This window comes from Onychostoma macrolepis, chromosome 12 (genome assembly GCF_012432095.1).
Source record: "Onychostoma macrolepis isolate SWU-2019 chromosome 12, ASM1243209v1, whole genome shotgun sequence".
In the NCBI taxonomy this organism is placed as follows: Eukaryota; Metazoa; Chordata; class Actinopteri; order Cypriniformes; family Cyprinidae; genus Onychostoma; species Onychostoma macrolepis.
In genome coordinates, this window is record NC_081166.1 from 30870979 (window position 1) to 30885931 (window position 14953).

Genomic DNA, 14953 nt, shown 5'->3' on the forward strand with positions numbered 1-14953 from the left:
CGGAGCGACTGCTGCTACAGAGGTAAGAGACTTCAGATCTGTCACTGCGGTCAGACATCTGCATGAATTTAAGCTAGAACATAAGTGATTACTCTTCAAAATAAAGGTTCCACTGTTCCACAAAAAAAAAAAATTATTTTAGTATACTTTAATATTTTAAATGAGTTTTTATTTTTGTATTTTCTGTTTTCTTTTTCATTTCGGTTAAAATTGTAGTTTTCTTAATATCTATATAGTATTTCTTCATTTTTATTGCAGTTTTAGGTTTACATATTTTAGTACATTAAGTTAAACTATATGAAAATCAGAAATGCTCAAGCAACTAGCTGAAATAAAATATATTAATTAAATTTCCAATGTTTTTTTTTAAGGTTTTAGTTTAAAGAATGTTTCAGTGAACAGTTCTCAAAATAACCTTTTTTTCTTATTGTGAAGAACATTTTATGGATTGGAAAGATTCCACAAATGTTAAACATTCTTCATGGAACCAAAAATACAAATAAAGAATAAATAAGTGTAATGAGTGCTAAGAAGAACCAAGTCTCCAATATCTGGTGTTGTATAGAGATAAACAGATGTGATGTAATGCTCATCAAGCCATTGTTAAATGCTTCAGAAACGTCACAAAATGTGGCATCAAGCTCTTCAAAATAAAGGTTTCAAAAGTTTTTTTTTTTTTGAAGCGATGCAATAGAAGGGTCATTCAACAAGCTTTCAGTGAACAGTTCTTAAACGAACCGTTTTTCTTAGTGTGAAGAACATTTTAAACTAAAGAACCACTATAAAGAACTGTAAAGACTCCGTGGATGTTAAAGGTTCTGCATGGAAGCATCAATGCCAATAACAAAGCTTTATTTCCAAGAGTGTAATGCTAACATGCAGATGTTGCCCATCTCTTTCAGATGAAGCCCCGGCACACGTTCTCGCTCCTCGACTGCCGCCCGCCGCAGAGACTTCTGGGACGCCTCAGAACCAGGTCAGAATGGAGCTGGAGAACGCGGCCATGTGGAAACAGTTCAGCACGGTGGGCACTGAGATGATTGTCACTAAGAAGGGCAGGTGAGCACACGTCTGTATGCATCAGGACATGCCAGTTTGGAGACATATGTGTCCCTGCAGCACAAAAGCAGTCATAAGCAGCAGCTATATTTGTAGCAATAGCCAACAATACATTGTATGGGTCAAAATTATACATTTTTCTTTTATGCCAAAAATCATTAGGATATTAAGTAAAGATCATGTTCCATGACGATATTTTGTAAATGTCCTACCGGAAATATATCAAAACTTCATTTTTGATTAGTAATATGCATTGCTAAGAACTTCATTTGAACAACTTTAAAGGTGATTTTCTCAATATTTTGATTTTTTTTTTTGCACCCTCAGATTCCAGATTTTCAAATAGTTGTATCTCAGACAAATATTGTCCAAACCATACATCAATGCAAAGATTATTTATTCATTCTTTCAGATGATGTATAAATCCCAATTTCACAAAATTGACCCTTATGACTGGCTTTGTGCTCCAGGGTCACATGTCATTGCTTTAACTTGTCTCTCTCTCTCTTCTCTGCTCCTCAGGAGAATGTTTCCTCAGCTGCGAGTCAAGCTGTCAGGACTCAACCCGTCTCTGCGCTACATTCTTCTCTTAGACATCGTTCCTGTGGATTCCTCTCGCTATCGGTTTCAGGACAGCAGCTGGCAGGTGGTCGGCGGAGCGGAGGCTCGTCTGCCGGACCGTGTCTTCATCCACCCGGACTCGCCTGCCACCGGAGAACACTGGCAGAACCGCACCATATCCTTCCACCGCGCCAAACTCACCAACAACACTCTGGACGCACAAGGATATGTGAGTACAAATACACCTTTCAATATCTGTATTCAAATTTGCTGTAAAAGTCTACTATGCTACTATTTTAAACTAAAATGAAACAGAAGTTACAATACTTTAGACACTTTTATAATATATTTTCAAATAGTGCAGATATATGTAATATTTTTCAGTAGCAAAAAGTATTTAGACTCTTGAATGGATGGCATTGCATGGATAATAAAGTATCAAAAGCAAACCAAGTTCAGAAGTGCAAACCAATAATGACTTTTCTCAGATCTACCTTTAGTGACCAGATAATGGATGTTCACATTTGAGCTGTTAAGCACTGTAAAATGTTTATGGCATAATGACTGTAATTGAGGTTTTGTAACATGATTGCTCAGGAACTGTAAGGGTGATTTGCATCTCTCTTTCTCCTGAAGATCATTCTCCACTCTCTGCATCGATACCAGCCGCGGGTTCATGTGATCGAGGCCCGAGACGTGCTGATGTGGGGCAGAGCCCAGCACTCTTTCATCTTCCCTGAAACACAGTTTATTACCGTCACTGCCTACCAGAACAGCAAGGTCAAATTAATATATGAAAAATGTATACTTAACAGTGAAAAAAGCTAAATATTTTTCTTTTGTAGTAATTGCTTTCCTGAAAAATCTTGCTTAGTGTTTTTTATTTATTATTATTGTTTTATCCTAGATCACCGAACTGAAGATAAACTCAAATCCTTTTGCGAAAGGCTTTCGAGAGAATGGCATGAACTGCAAGAAGTAAGTTGAACACCAGTATTACATATTAACGAACTAATAGCAGACTAATAATATCTTATTTAAACACAAAAATGTTTTAGACACCTGGACTGAGAGCACAATATAATTGTTCTGTTTTCCTCAGACAAAGAGAGGCAAGACTAAAGAGGAAAGTTACGTCCGGTCAAGAGGAATCTTTGGATATTGGTGAGGATATTTTCTTCCTCAATGTTCAGAAACAGTTTTTTACACTGATTCTATTCTCTTCGCAAAAGAATGCTTTAGCAAAAAGTTTCCCAAATATTGCTGTTCTGCTTATAAAACGCTGTTTTCTCTGTACCCCTCTCTCAGAGTCATGTGACCCATGTGATTCCACGGAGCTCCTCCCACAGTCGGTGGAAATCCCTAGCTCCGCCCTCTCCATGATAAACACCGCCCTCCCGATGACAGATTCAGGTTTCCACACAGAAGTACCATCGCTCCCAGATCAGACCGTCTCGGACCGACCCCTCGTGCTTGGACAGGCGTTCTTGAGCTCTGAGATTCCCTCCTCAATGGAGAGTCAACAGCAGACGGCCTCTGAAAACAATGTAAACAACACACTGATGGATGGGTGAGTGCTATAACCTCACAGCTACACTAACAGCGATTCATGGGCAAGATTATTAAAGATAGCCTTATGTTTTGTTACAGGTCTGGACAAATGATGGGCCTTTCCGGATACTCCTCAGCTTTCCCGACTCCTCAGCTCAGCTCCTCTTTGCCTCAGTCGTCTTCCATCTATTCCGTGGTTTCCTCCACACAGAGCTCTGACCTGGAGCTCCCGCCGTCCTCAACCACATACACCTCTATGCCTCCATCGGACTATCCTGGTCTGAACACCTCCACGACTATGCCCTCCTCTACAACCTCTCCTCCAGGCTCTTCTTACCCTCCCATCTCTCCACACCTGCTCCCCTCCTCATCCTACCACGCTCTTCTTCCGACAGACCAATCCCAAGACAACCTAAGCCCTCATACACCCACAAATCCACCTTTCCAATCCATCCCCCCCTCTTCTTGTCAAGGTTCTGGGTTAATGATTGACCCTGGCCGAAATCAAGTGGATGATGGAGGATTAGGCTCCAATGCAACGACTCCTGCAGTCCAAAACCCAAACCAAACGGCTTTTCCTTTTCCTCCGGTGCAGTCCTCAAACGACCCCGATCCATCATCCCCTCCGTGTCAGAGTCTATCCTTCCCCCCAGTGCCGCAGTGCAACTCAATTCCCACTCCTTCCGACCCAAACACGACTCCAACTGCATTCCCCTTCCCTCCGACAGCACAGTCCACTCCTAACTCTATAATGACAGCTTCGAACCCGAACCCGACGCTCTTCTCCTTCCACCATATTCAGCAGAACCCTAGCCTCAGCTTGAGCACCTCTGGACCTGCTCACACTCCAGCGGCTGGTTCTTTTCCAGTTTCCCAATCCTCATCCATCCCAACAGTTCCAAACCCAGTTTATCCAACAACTGGATCTTTTTTCTTCCCTTCCACCAATGTTAGCCATCAAGGCCCCATGCAATCAGTTTCCAACGTCCTGCACGCTACCGCAGCATACGCCGTCCCTTCATTCCCTGCACCCAAACACAGCGCTCCTGCTCCTCTCCCAAACCCTGCTCACACTTCTTACCCACATCCGCTCCAGAGCCTGACTCTGCCCTCATCTAGCTCCATCCACAGTGTCCCTGCCATCCCAAACACAACCCAAATTCAGTCTGCCTTTCCCCAGTCATTCCCTAATCCCTCCTTCCCTCACATCCCAGCCCAGATGGCAAACCCCACTCAAATTCCCTCACAGACCTTTCCCCCAATCCAAAGCTCTCAATTACTGTCTCAGTTTAATCCAGCCTCGACCCATCCTCAGTGCCCTTCCTCTTCAAACGCTTACCCCGCCGTAGCTCCCTCTGAGATAGGCAGCTTCTCGCAACTCAATTCTGCTGCCCCCTATCTGCCAGATGTGGTACTGCACCCTTCTTTGCTCCCTTCCCTTGACTCTTCGCTCTCCTCCTCTGCTCCCCCGTCCCTTTATAACCCTTTTCCTTCCTACTCACTCCGTCTTTGCCAGGATCCTCGGTCCTCCCTGCATTTACCCATAAGGCATATTTACAGACAACCACAGCATGCTCATGCTCAGGGGTCTTACTTTGACCTTGGCGCAAGAGCAGTATTCTGACAATAAACAGAAAAACAACACGTAAGACAAAGTTTGCGAGGAGACAGTGATGTCTGCATCAATCAACGACTTTGCTCTGAAGATCATGGAAGCACTGCGCATTTTATGACTGCATTGGAGAGACAAACCAAAACACTGTAGTTTAAAATGTAATACTTTTTAGTGTTTATGGCAGAAAAAGAAAATCTCTGCTGTTCATGAGATAGTTTGAAGTTGTGTTTTATCCTGACTAATGCTTGATGTAATAGCTGAATAATGATGTATATTTTACTTATTTCTATTTGTATGTTTAAATGACAAAATAAAGTTTGAATGAGTTTAATTGTACTATTATTATTATTTATAATCATACATAATATATTCACATTGTATAGTGGACCCAAAAAGTATCTGGACACTTCGACATACTTTAAGCATCACTGCATTAGAAACCAAAATTCAAAACCAAGTGGCATCTGCAAAATAATGTTGCTAGACCTTTTCTCTAAGTCTGTTCTGTAAGTCTCACTATAAAGATTTTCCATATTCTTTAACATTAATATCTTACAACACAATAGTGCTTTTTATTTCTGTCATGAAATGCCAAACACTGGTAAATCTAATTTAGTTGGTCAATTAATTAATGAGGAGAACAGTTAACAGTTTAGTTTGCTTTTCATGATGCTCTGTTCTTTAAACTGTGAGGAACTCACTAAAACTTAAAGTCATGACAAAAAAAATTACAATATGGCTGATGCACACTAACAGTCATGATAACAAATGAGTGACTTAGGTAAGAAAGATTAAGAAATGAAAGAAATTGAATCCAGGTTGATGCTGCACGCTGGTGGTGGACGAGGACGTACGCCTCACAATGGAGAGCACTTTGAGTGCTTAGAAAAAGCAGAAAAGCGCTATATAAATGTAATGAATTATTATTATTATTATTATAAGGCTAAGGATAACTGGGCCAATGTTTACCTGAATTCACTCCTTATAGAAAGCATTACACATTATGACAGAATATGAAAGTGAGAATTTAAAACAAAAAATGAAAACAAATAAAACTGACATCTGCCTCTCTCATACAGTGTTTGAACCATCATCACTGTGTCACTATAATCACCGAGTCGATTCCAGCTCTGCATGGCATTTGCTCAGGTGTTGAGAGTGTGTGTGTGTGTGTGTGTTAGAAACTGAGGAAAGGCCATTAAAGTCCAGGTGATAATTACCTCAAAGCCCTCCTTCATTTTCCCACCTCCACTCGTTTCTTTTCCTCCTTTTCCATTTGGTGTTGGACAGAGCGAGGGTTTAAAGTAAGGTTAGGTAAACAGCGCTACACTCGGACACAGGTGCTGAGAGACGAACCATGCTGAAGCACAACATGTTAGAGAAGTTGTTTGGAATATTTTAATATATTTTATTTGATTTTCTTTGGTTGACAACCGAGGCAATGTTCAGTGCTCAATAATGATTTCTGAAGACTGCAGTAATGATGCTGGAAATACAGCTGCGCATCACAGAAATAAATGACAGTTTAACACATATTCACACAGAAAACAGCTTAAAGTGTAATAATATTTCACAATACACTGTTTTACTGTGTTTTTGATCTAATAAATGCAGTCTTGGTGAGCAGAAGAGACTCCTTAAAATAAATTAAAAAATCTTAAATATTCCAAATAATGTGTTACAAAGGCAGACTTTTTCTTTGGAATAATCTGCACTGGTGAATTGTGAACAGAAACACCAGGAACATGCATTAAAAAGGGCCAATTTTGAATTCATGATCATTTTTTTCTCCCAAATCATCATCAACATCCACTAGAAGGCACTATTGTTCACATCTTTCAAAGGCTAATGCCTCGACTGCATGGCCCTCGCTCAAGCAGTGATGCATTGGAGTCTTTAGGCTGATTTCTCTCTATCTGGCGCCTGTGATCTTCTCTCTGAGTCTGCGGCGCAGCTCCAGTCGGAGCAGATCTCGTTCCTTGCGGATGCCCTGGAGCACGGTGCGGTTCTCCTGAGCGCGGCGCACCAGATACGGCAGCGTGTCCTCCACCGAGCCGTACGGCACCGACTTATACACCGAGAAACCGTGCTGCGCTGAGAAGAGAAGAGGACCTGAGGGTGACAGCTGCTCCAGAGAGCCAAGAACATGAACGCATTCAGAATCAAGCTTCTTACCGAGAGTGAGAGACACGTGGTCACACATGCCCAGCAGCTGACCGAAACACACAGCGCCCGCGTCTCTGTGAAGCCCCAGCTGCTCCATGCTGAAACACACACACAGCACACCGATCAACATCACCGAGCTCCGCCGCTAGCGAGGGTCAGTCAGTAACGCAGGTATACCGTGTCACGGCCCGTCTGACCGATTCTTCATTGTGAGTGGCAACAATTATCATGTAGCGGTCAGGTTTCTCTGAAATGAGCCTCAGCATGATCTCTAGACATCCGTTATAACTGCAAATAAGAGAAGACATGTACAAACTCAGCACTTACAATACTACAATTCAAGGAAACAAAATAGATTAGCATTAGATTTGAATACATAAATACATATACCAAGTAGCTATACACATTTTATATACTAAATAAATCACTACATATTTCTTAAATATAGAAGTTTAGAAACATAGAAATTTCCAGGTATTTAATTCCCATGGGAACCCTGTCATTAAGCCAGCTACTTTTTTTAACATACATTTTTGTTATTAACACATTGAACCAAATAAAGTCATGAAATAATGGTTTTTGACATAGGAAATGTGAAATAAATCTGTTTAGAAACGCTATTTATTGTTTAAATGGAGCAATTTAAAGTGCTTCACACAAAATCTAAAAAAGACTTTTGTTGTTGAGTATCATATTTGATATATCAGGCTTTTATGGCCCGTATGGTTTAATATAATGAGAATGCAGAGAGCTCATACTCAACCAGGAAAAAACACCTTCATTTTATTCAGTTTCAAAGTGAGTAAAGATGAAATTAATTTATGATTTTTATAACAGCAAAACATACTTACATAACATATCTCAAAAACACTCATATTTTAACATTATTTTTCTAAACCAAAATTATAATTTTTTTGGATAAAGCAAGCAAAGGTTTCAGAGCAAAAAGTAACGTGGACCACAAGCTGAAGGTGAATGTTTGTACAATTATACTAAAAGGCCTTTTGCTTGATAAAAAAGTATGAACTAATTTAGATTCCATAGAAATTTGTGCATCAGATAAGATACAGCAGGCTTTGGAGTCACCTGTCATTAGTTCGCTCCCATGATTCATGGATTGGATCTGTTCGCCCTTCTTTTTCGGCGAGTTTCCTCTCTTTGTCCATGTAAGCGCCTCTGACGAGTTTAACGCCGAGACAGAAGGACTGATCGATGGACGCCTGAATGGCATCAAGCAGTAGATTCCTTGATTCCTGGTGAAGACACGCACAAAGTATATCTATAATGCCATTAGGGATATAAAATGTGCTTTTATACAGTAGAGGGGTTATATTTTTAAATACTACTATTTTAATTTGTTTTAAAAACATTTTAAAAGAGAGAAATGTTAAGATGTTGTAGCGTGAGTGAAAGCTTGGCGGTGACCTTCAGGTAGCACTGATACGTGTTCCAGATCCAGGAGCTCTGCTGGTTGAATTTCTTCATCAGGGCCGTGGTGATGAGGGACAGGGCAGGATTCATGTACGTGTACTCCGCATCCACCAGCACTCGCACTTTATTAACACTCGCCTGCGAACACACAGCGTTTCCACTCAGTCCCAGCGCTAAAGGTCTTTCTGTTCACTTGGGTTTAAGGTTTAGTACCTCTCCTATTCTGCCGAGTCTCCGGAGGCCCAGCAGTAAGTGTGTGTTCTCACTCTCGGTCAGACCAGGAAACATGACCTCCTACCGGTTAAAAACAACACCATCTAAAGCAACACATACTAAATAACAGCTGATTACAATAAGCTTGTGACGTTCGACAGAGCAGAAAGGATAATATCTGTACCTCTCCCTCCATGACTCTCACAAGCGCGTTCAGATCATACTGCTCTGTCTTTAGCAGAGAAGTCAGCTTCGCCTGAACAGGAATTCATATAATTACTAATACTGCTAACAACATCTGTACTTTAAATAGAGAAAAGGACAGAATCATACGGTCAAAAGTACATATCAAACAAAGAAGCTGAATCGTTGTTCATCTCGACTCGTATGAAGTGGTGAAACACTCACACACAGCTCAGGGCTGACGAGAGCTGTGATCTTCAGCTGCATCATGGGATTTTTACTCCAGCCTTTGCTGTGAGACATGTGCACACACTCCAGCATGGCCGCCAGGTTGTCTTCATATCGACGTTCCCTGCGGATATAAAGTGTGCCACGATCAAAGTCACAGTCAGTACTTGACAATGAAATACATTGTTCTACAACCTATAGATGCAAAAAGAACAAAGGTAACCAGATTGTATATTATTAATGCAACATCAAGTTTCATGCAGGTTTTAGAAAAAGAAAGAAACAGCATTGCTACAAAGTCAGCATTCCTAGAAAATAATTGCACAATGGGTTGTGAAATTAATGCAAAGTCAAGGCCAAAAAAAAAAAAAAAAAAAGCCTGAGAAATTGATAATGTGGAGCTACATGTCCAGGCTCACTGGGTCCCACGGTGCAGCTCAGCCCCTGGGCTTAGAGGGTCTGATGGTGCAGGTGCATATCTGGGCTCAGTGGGCCTTGTGGTGCAGCTCAGCTTCTGAGCTCAATATATGCTTCAGTTTTGACATGAATGCTTAGTGTAAGCGTACTCCTGGCAATTGCCAAACAGAATCAACTCCCATTGAAAAAAATCGTTTTTCTTATTCGAAAAGCTATTTTACTCGGATGTGTGTCAAAATAAAGAAGAAAAGAATCACAATATAATCCTGTGGTGCTTCTCTACTGTACCTCCACGCAGGATTATGGCCCGAGGTTTTTATATTTCCATGACTTTATTAGATTGAAGTGTTTGTCATAAATCAATGACAGTATGTTTTACATGTTTGCAAAATAGGCAGTCGTGGCCTAATGGTTAGAGAGTTGGACTTGTAACCCAAAGGTTGTGTGTTCGAGTGCGTGTGTGTACTTGTGCAGAGCACAAATTCCGAGTATGGGTAACGTCACATGTCACGTCACTTCTTCACTTCATATTAATATACCCTCATAAGGACAAAAACGGTGTCTTACCCGGTGCTCTCTCCCAGGTCCTCTTCGATGGGGACGGCTAGCATGGGGTGGAGCCCCAGCGAGCTCATCTTCTGCATGGAGTCTGTGATCTCAGCCTCTGTTTCGCCGGCCACAAACTGAGCGTACACAGACGGGCGCATGACCATGCAGAAACATCGCTGGCCCAAAACCTTCCTTGTAACGGTCATCAGCTTCGTTAGACATGAGATAATCAGACACATTAGTGTAATTAAATGTTATCAAGGGAGCTCCTGTCAGATAACGCTACACACCATGTGACCGTAGTATGTAAAATGCCAAACAAATTATAGTTATGATAGCCTATGTTCTAATCACTTCAATGACACTACGGGATATGTTATAAGCATGAGTGTTGCAACAATCTACAGCAATAATCTTAAAGTTACTTAGAGAACTTATGTTATGGGTGTAGATATAAGAGATATAATAGATAAGATTAGCCATATCACACATGCACTAGATCCCATACCTACTGATCTATCCAGAGAACTGCTCTATAGCCTATTCTCAATGTTATAATTGTCTCCTTATCTCTAGGTCAGGTCTTGAGAACCTTCAATCTGGCGGATATTAAGCCTCTCGTTAAGAATCCACAACTAATTCCTAGTAAATTGGCAAACTACACTGACATTGATATTCAGGGACAGGCATTAAGATGGTTTAGATCCTGTCTGTCGGACTATCTAGAGATGCAAACATGTAAGGGGGGAAAAGGGTGAGAACCGGGGGCATGCTCCACATGGAATTTTTTTTTAAAGATATTTGTTTTACATGCTCATTTGTAGTTACTTTAAGGTATTTCTAAAATATTTTTATTACCTTATGTGTCAAAAACTTACATTTTTCACACACACACACAAAAAAATCTTGTTGCAACATTTGACAAAAATCAAGATTGAATATATTTGGTCAAAATCCCATGTTATAAAAGATGAAGTGCTATGCAGGCTATTTAAGACAATATTGGCTGATCAGACGGCAATGCTGACCTAAAACACAAAATGTTTGCCCTCTCTCTTCACCGTTCCCACAGCTGCGGGCGGCAGATCCTTTTCCTGTTTAGCGCCCAAACTCTGGAACAGTCTACCTAACACTGTTCGGGAGGCAGACACACTCTGTCAGTTTAAATCTAGATTAAAGACCCATCTCTTTATCCTGGCGTACACATAACACACTAATACGCTTCTATTATTCAAATCCGTTAAAGGATTGTTAGGCTGCATTAATTAGATCAACCGGAACCGGGAACACTCCCCATAACACCCGATGTACTCGTTACATCGTAAGAAGAATGGCATCTACGCTAATATTAGTCTGTTTCTTATTCCGAGATCACTGTAGCCACCCGATCCAGTCCGTATCCAGATCTGCACCTAGAGGTGACCTCTACAGCCCTGAACATCAGCGGAGATCAGGACACCTAGATGAACCCCAGAGACAGATCCCCAGTGAAGACCTCGTCAACTAGACGGCCATCGGGACAAGACCTCGGGAACCAGATGAGTCCTCTGCACAATCTCACTATTTTGATATTGTAAAGTTGCTTTGACACAATCTGTATTGTTAAAAGCACTATATAAATAAAGGTGACTATCTCAGACCTCAAATACATAAAATATGACCCTTTTTAGACATAGTTTAGTAAAGAATAAAGAAAATACTTTTCCAATACAAATAAGACCAGTCTACCTTTTCATAACTGAATATAAAAAGTATACAACCAGCCCCAGTTCTTTATTCACCCTTGTAAGGTCACAAGTACCCTTGTAAGACCCCCCCTCATAAAAACACTTTCTCATTGGATCTAAGCAAATTTCATAGGTGACCTATTTTGATTTTACAAAAAGTGAGTTGTCACCTAAAGTTGTGGAGTTTGCATCTAATCTTAAAGTGGTAAAAGTATGGAGTGCAGCAAGGATCTGTATTAGGACCTCTTCTGTTTTTGTTTTACATGCTGCCTCTTGGAATTATTATTAGAAAACATGGAATTAGTTTACACTGCTACAGAGATGATTCTCAACTATATTTTTCTTCTAGATCAGATGAAATTTCAACATTTCCTAAGCTAACGGAGTGTGTCAAATGACTTTAAAGGTCTTTGCTAATTCAGTTAGTGAGTGATTCATTGGCAGTTCACAAAAATCTAGCTGTTGCCTCACCTTACCACAGTTATTAACCAGCGCAGGGAACGAGCAAAGCCTGAAGACTCCGAGAGCTCGGATCAGCTCCCAGAAACTCTTCACCTTGAATGCTTGAGGATCCTCAAAGGTCAGAAAGTCAGGTGATGAGGGGTCACAGAGGTCTCGGTCTCGTTTGGTCGGCAGGGACTGAGAGGCAGCCACGCTCTTGAGCCGCACAGATATAAAGCGACTGAACACCGGCGGCCGCAGGAGAGAACACATCTCCACTGCTCTGACACTTGATGAAGATGCTAAGAAAAGTTGTTTTGATAAAACCTAAAGTGGTGAACTATTGATCCCTCTACAAAGCTAATCTTAAGACATCAGTGGCACCTGTAAGCAGATAAACATTGAAAAGAAACAAGAGTTTCACTTCAGTGTCCAAATTCATATATATACCACTGCCAAAAAATCTGAAGTTGTTAGGAAATTAGAAGAAATTCTCTCACCTGTAATTATGGATGGCAAGACTGACATATGCAGGTTCTGTGCAATGTTTCCAGTGCAAACAAACAGAGAGGATGAGAGCAAATGAACAGGACCGAGAGAGGGGAGGTTCGTTTAGGCATGTTGGTTAATGACTGACTGCCATTTGAACTTTGGGACATTAAGGGTGAGGGGCAGATACTTTGTGCCCCCACTTCTCTGTAAAATATGACAGAGCATCCGTACTTGTGTATTTTCAAATACTTTGGATTTGGAAATACACTATATACTTCAAAACCACTTTAAAGTCACAGCATAGTTAATTCATATTGTGATGAATTTCAATTTCATGAACTGCATTTTTTTGTTTTGTTTTTGGATACATTAAAAAAGAAATGCCAAAACTGCAGCAGAAATGATAAGCAAGGGAACAGAGCAGATGTCAGGCTGACCTTGGATCTTGGGAAGAAGACAGATCCCGGTGTTCAGCAGAGATGTGTTGGACAAAAGACTGCGCTAGACTTTGTCCTGAATAGTCAATACTAACAAACAAGAGCCAAAAATTAACTCCAAACCCCCTTCGATTTAGTTTCCACCAGAATAAAGTCATTCTTGAGTTATTCTAAAATTACGTGATGTCACACTATCACAGGTCTCATTGTGCAATCTGACTTTAACTACGATCCTCTCACTTCGGTTATACAAGCACTATATTAACCCTTGTATTGTGTTTGATTTCTGGGTATGATTTTGATGGAGCGGGTCAAATTGACCCTAATTGCCTTCAATGCAATTCCCTAAATTTCACATTATTAAAAACAAGAAGGAATCAGGTATGAACAGAACATTTTTTATATCAGTATGTGCAAACAATTCATATCAAAAAGTATAATTTTTTTATAAATGTGTTTAACCACATTTATTAACCCCTTAACTGTTACCGTCCCGCTGGTAGAAGTTTACTACTATGCTTTACTACTTTATTACAGTTAAATGCTAATCTAATCATGACAAACTATATATCGTTGGAAAGGTCCTAAATAGACTCCTAAATAGATATTTTATCACTGTTGTTTTGTTACAAATTATGTAGGAACAGTAATAAGACTAATTTATGACAAGAGTGCACCTCAAAACATATGCTACATCATAATGGGTGTTCTGACCTCTGTCACAAAATAATTTTTTGTTTCATTTTTCCCTATAACGTTTTTAGTAATCATCATAAATTATATATAATTTGAAAGCTTAAAACCTCAAAATTCATCCTGTGAAAACCATTTTGAAATCGGACATTGCGTTAACATGGAAATGGTACTTTAAAATCTTTTAGTGGGGGGGTGTCAATTTACAAACTGTATTACAACCTTTTAGAATCAAAACTTTTTATAATCTTGACAAAAGACATATCGCTGGAAAGGTCTGAGTCTCAAGATTCCATATTTGGTGGTTATTTTGTGATAGAAATAATAGTAAGAGAAAAATGTATATATTTTTGACAGAAAAATTGCATTAAAAAAAGAATCAATGGAGTTTGAATGGCACCCGGTGGATAGTGTTTGTATAACAAAATTGCATAGGAACCTCAATTTTTTTTTTATATCAACTTCAAATTTTGGAACACAACTTATTTAGACATGTTCATGGCCCTAAATGAGAAAAAGTTACAAAATGTCTGGAAGAAAAAGATAAGTTAAATAATATTTCATATACATTGAAAATAGAAATTATAGCTCACTTTTACCATCCAAGTCTGAGAAAGTCTTAGTAGTAAAACACCAACATAACAACATATACCCAAGAAATATATTTAATTTGAGGCTGTACAGCTGCCTTGAAACAACAACAAAAAATGTGGGTCAAATTGACCCGGAACATCAAAATCGTCAGAAAATTATTTGTGTGCACTTCAAAACACATCAGTGTATCCTCACTTCGCATGCATGTTCGTGGCCCTAAATGAGAAAGTCACAAAATATCAAGAATTAAATCACAGATTAACTGGTATTTCAACAGCTCGAAAATCTAAATGGGTCAAATTGACCCGGAACATAATACAAGGGTTAATACGATATTGATAAGGTTCCCTTTAAGTACTGTCTGTGAATAATGTTGTACATACACATTTATTTCCCTGCAAAGAATTTTATTGTTCCATTACTTATTTTGGTTAGTGGTCACTATACGCTTAGTCTTCACTGGCTTAAATCATCACATGGCTTCACAGCATTTAGTAAATGGTTATGTAGGTCAAGCACTTGCAGATCAGTGAAGGTCTGTGGGTTTTGTGGGAGAGTGTTATACACAGAAAACATGTTTTGTTTGAACACCTGCT

General features: G+C 39.9%; 2 protein-coding genes across 3 annotated transcripts in view; one reads left to right on the forward strand and one right to left on the reverse strand.

Moving 5' to 3' along the window:
* Positions 1-4923, forward strand: part of tbx6 (T-box transcription factor 6) — a 4971-nt gene extending 48 nt beyond the window's left edge. Inside the window, exons 1-8 of the mRNA XM_058794127.1 lie at positions 1-22; positions 903-1059; positions 1582-1849; positions 2257-2400; positions 2528-2598; positions 2723-2784; positions 2929-3190; positions 3271-4923. The exon at positions 1-22 is cut by the window's left edge and continues 48 nt beyond it. Of these exons, the coding sequence (XP_058650110.1) occupies positions 1-22; positions 903-1059; positions 1582-1849; positions 2257-2400; positions 2528-2598; positions 2723-2784; positions 2929-3190; positions 3271-4795 (2511 nt within the window). The 3' untranslated portion in view covers positions 4796-4923. The remainder of the gene's footprint in view (positions 23-902; positions 1060-1581; positions 1850-2256; positions 2401-2527; positions 2599-2722; positions 2785-2928; positions 3191-3270) is intronic.
* A 1253-nt stretch (positions 4924-6176) lies between these two features.
* prodh2 (proline dehydrogenase 2) lies at positions 6177-12737 on the reverse strand. Of its 2 annotated transcripts, XM_058793858.1 has the most exons (11): positions 12642-12737; positions 12172-12525; positions 9992-10182; positions 9005-9131; positions 8781-8852; positions 8597-8677; positions 8378-8521; positions 8039-8205; positions 7130-7240; positions 6962-7050; positions 6177-6880 (listed from the first exon to the last, which is right to left on the reverse strand). In XM_058793858.1, exons 2-11 carry the CDS (start codon positions 12412-12414, stop codon positions 6699-6701), a joined length of 1407 nt encoding a protein of 468 aa, XP_058649841.1. In that variant the 5' UTR covers positions 12415-12525; positions 12642-12737; the 3' UTR covers positions 6177-6698. The 2 variants fall into 2 exon arrangements, with proteins under 2 accessions (XP_058649841.1, XP_058649842.1); XM_058793859.1 differs by lacking the exon at positions 12642-12737 and having other exon boundaries at positions 12177-12317.
* Between the last annotated feature and the right edge of the window lie 2216 nt (positions 12738-14953).

Excerpts from the sequence above, each read along its gene's own strand:
- prodh2 (XM_058793858.1), bottom strand. The coding sequence starts at position 12,414 with ATGTGTTCTCTCCTGCGGCCGCCGGTGTTCAGTCGCTTTATATCTGTG. Across the intron at positions 9,132-9,991 it reads GACCTGGGAGAGAGCACCGG|GGAACGTCGATATGAAGACA; the intron begins GTAAGACACCGT and ends TTATATCCGCAG. Across the intron at positions 8,206-8,377 it reads CGTATCAGTGCTACCTGAAG|GAATCAAGGAATCTACTGCT; the intron begins GTCACCGCCAAG and ends TGTCTTCACCAG.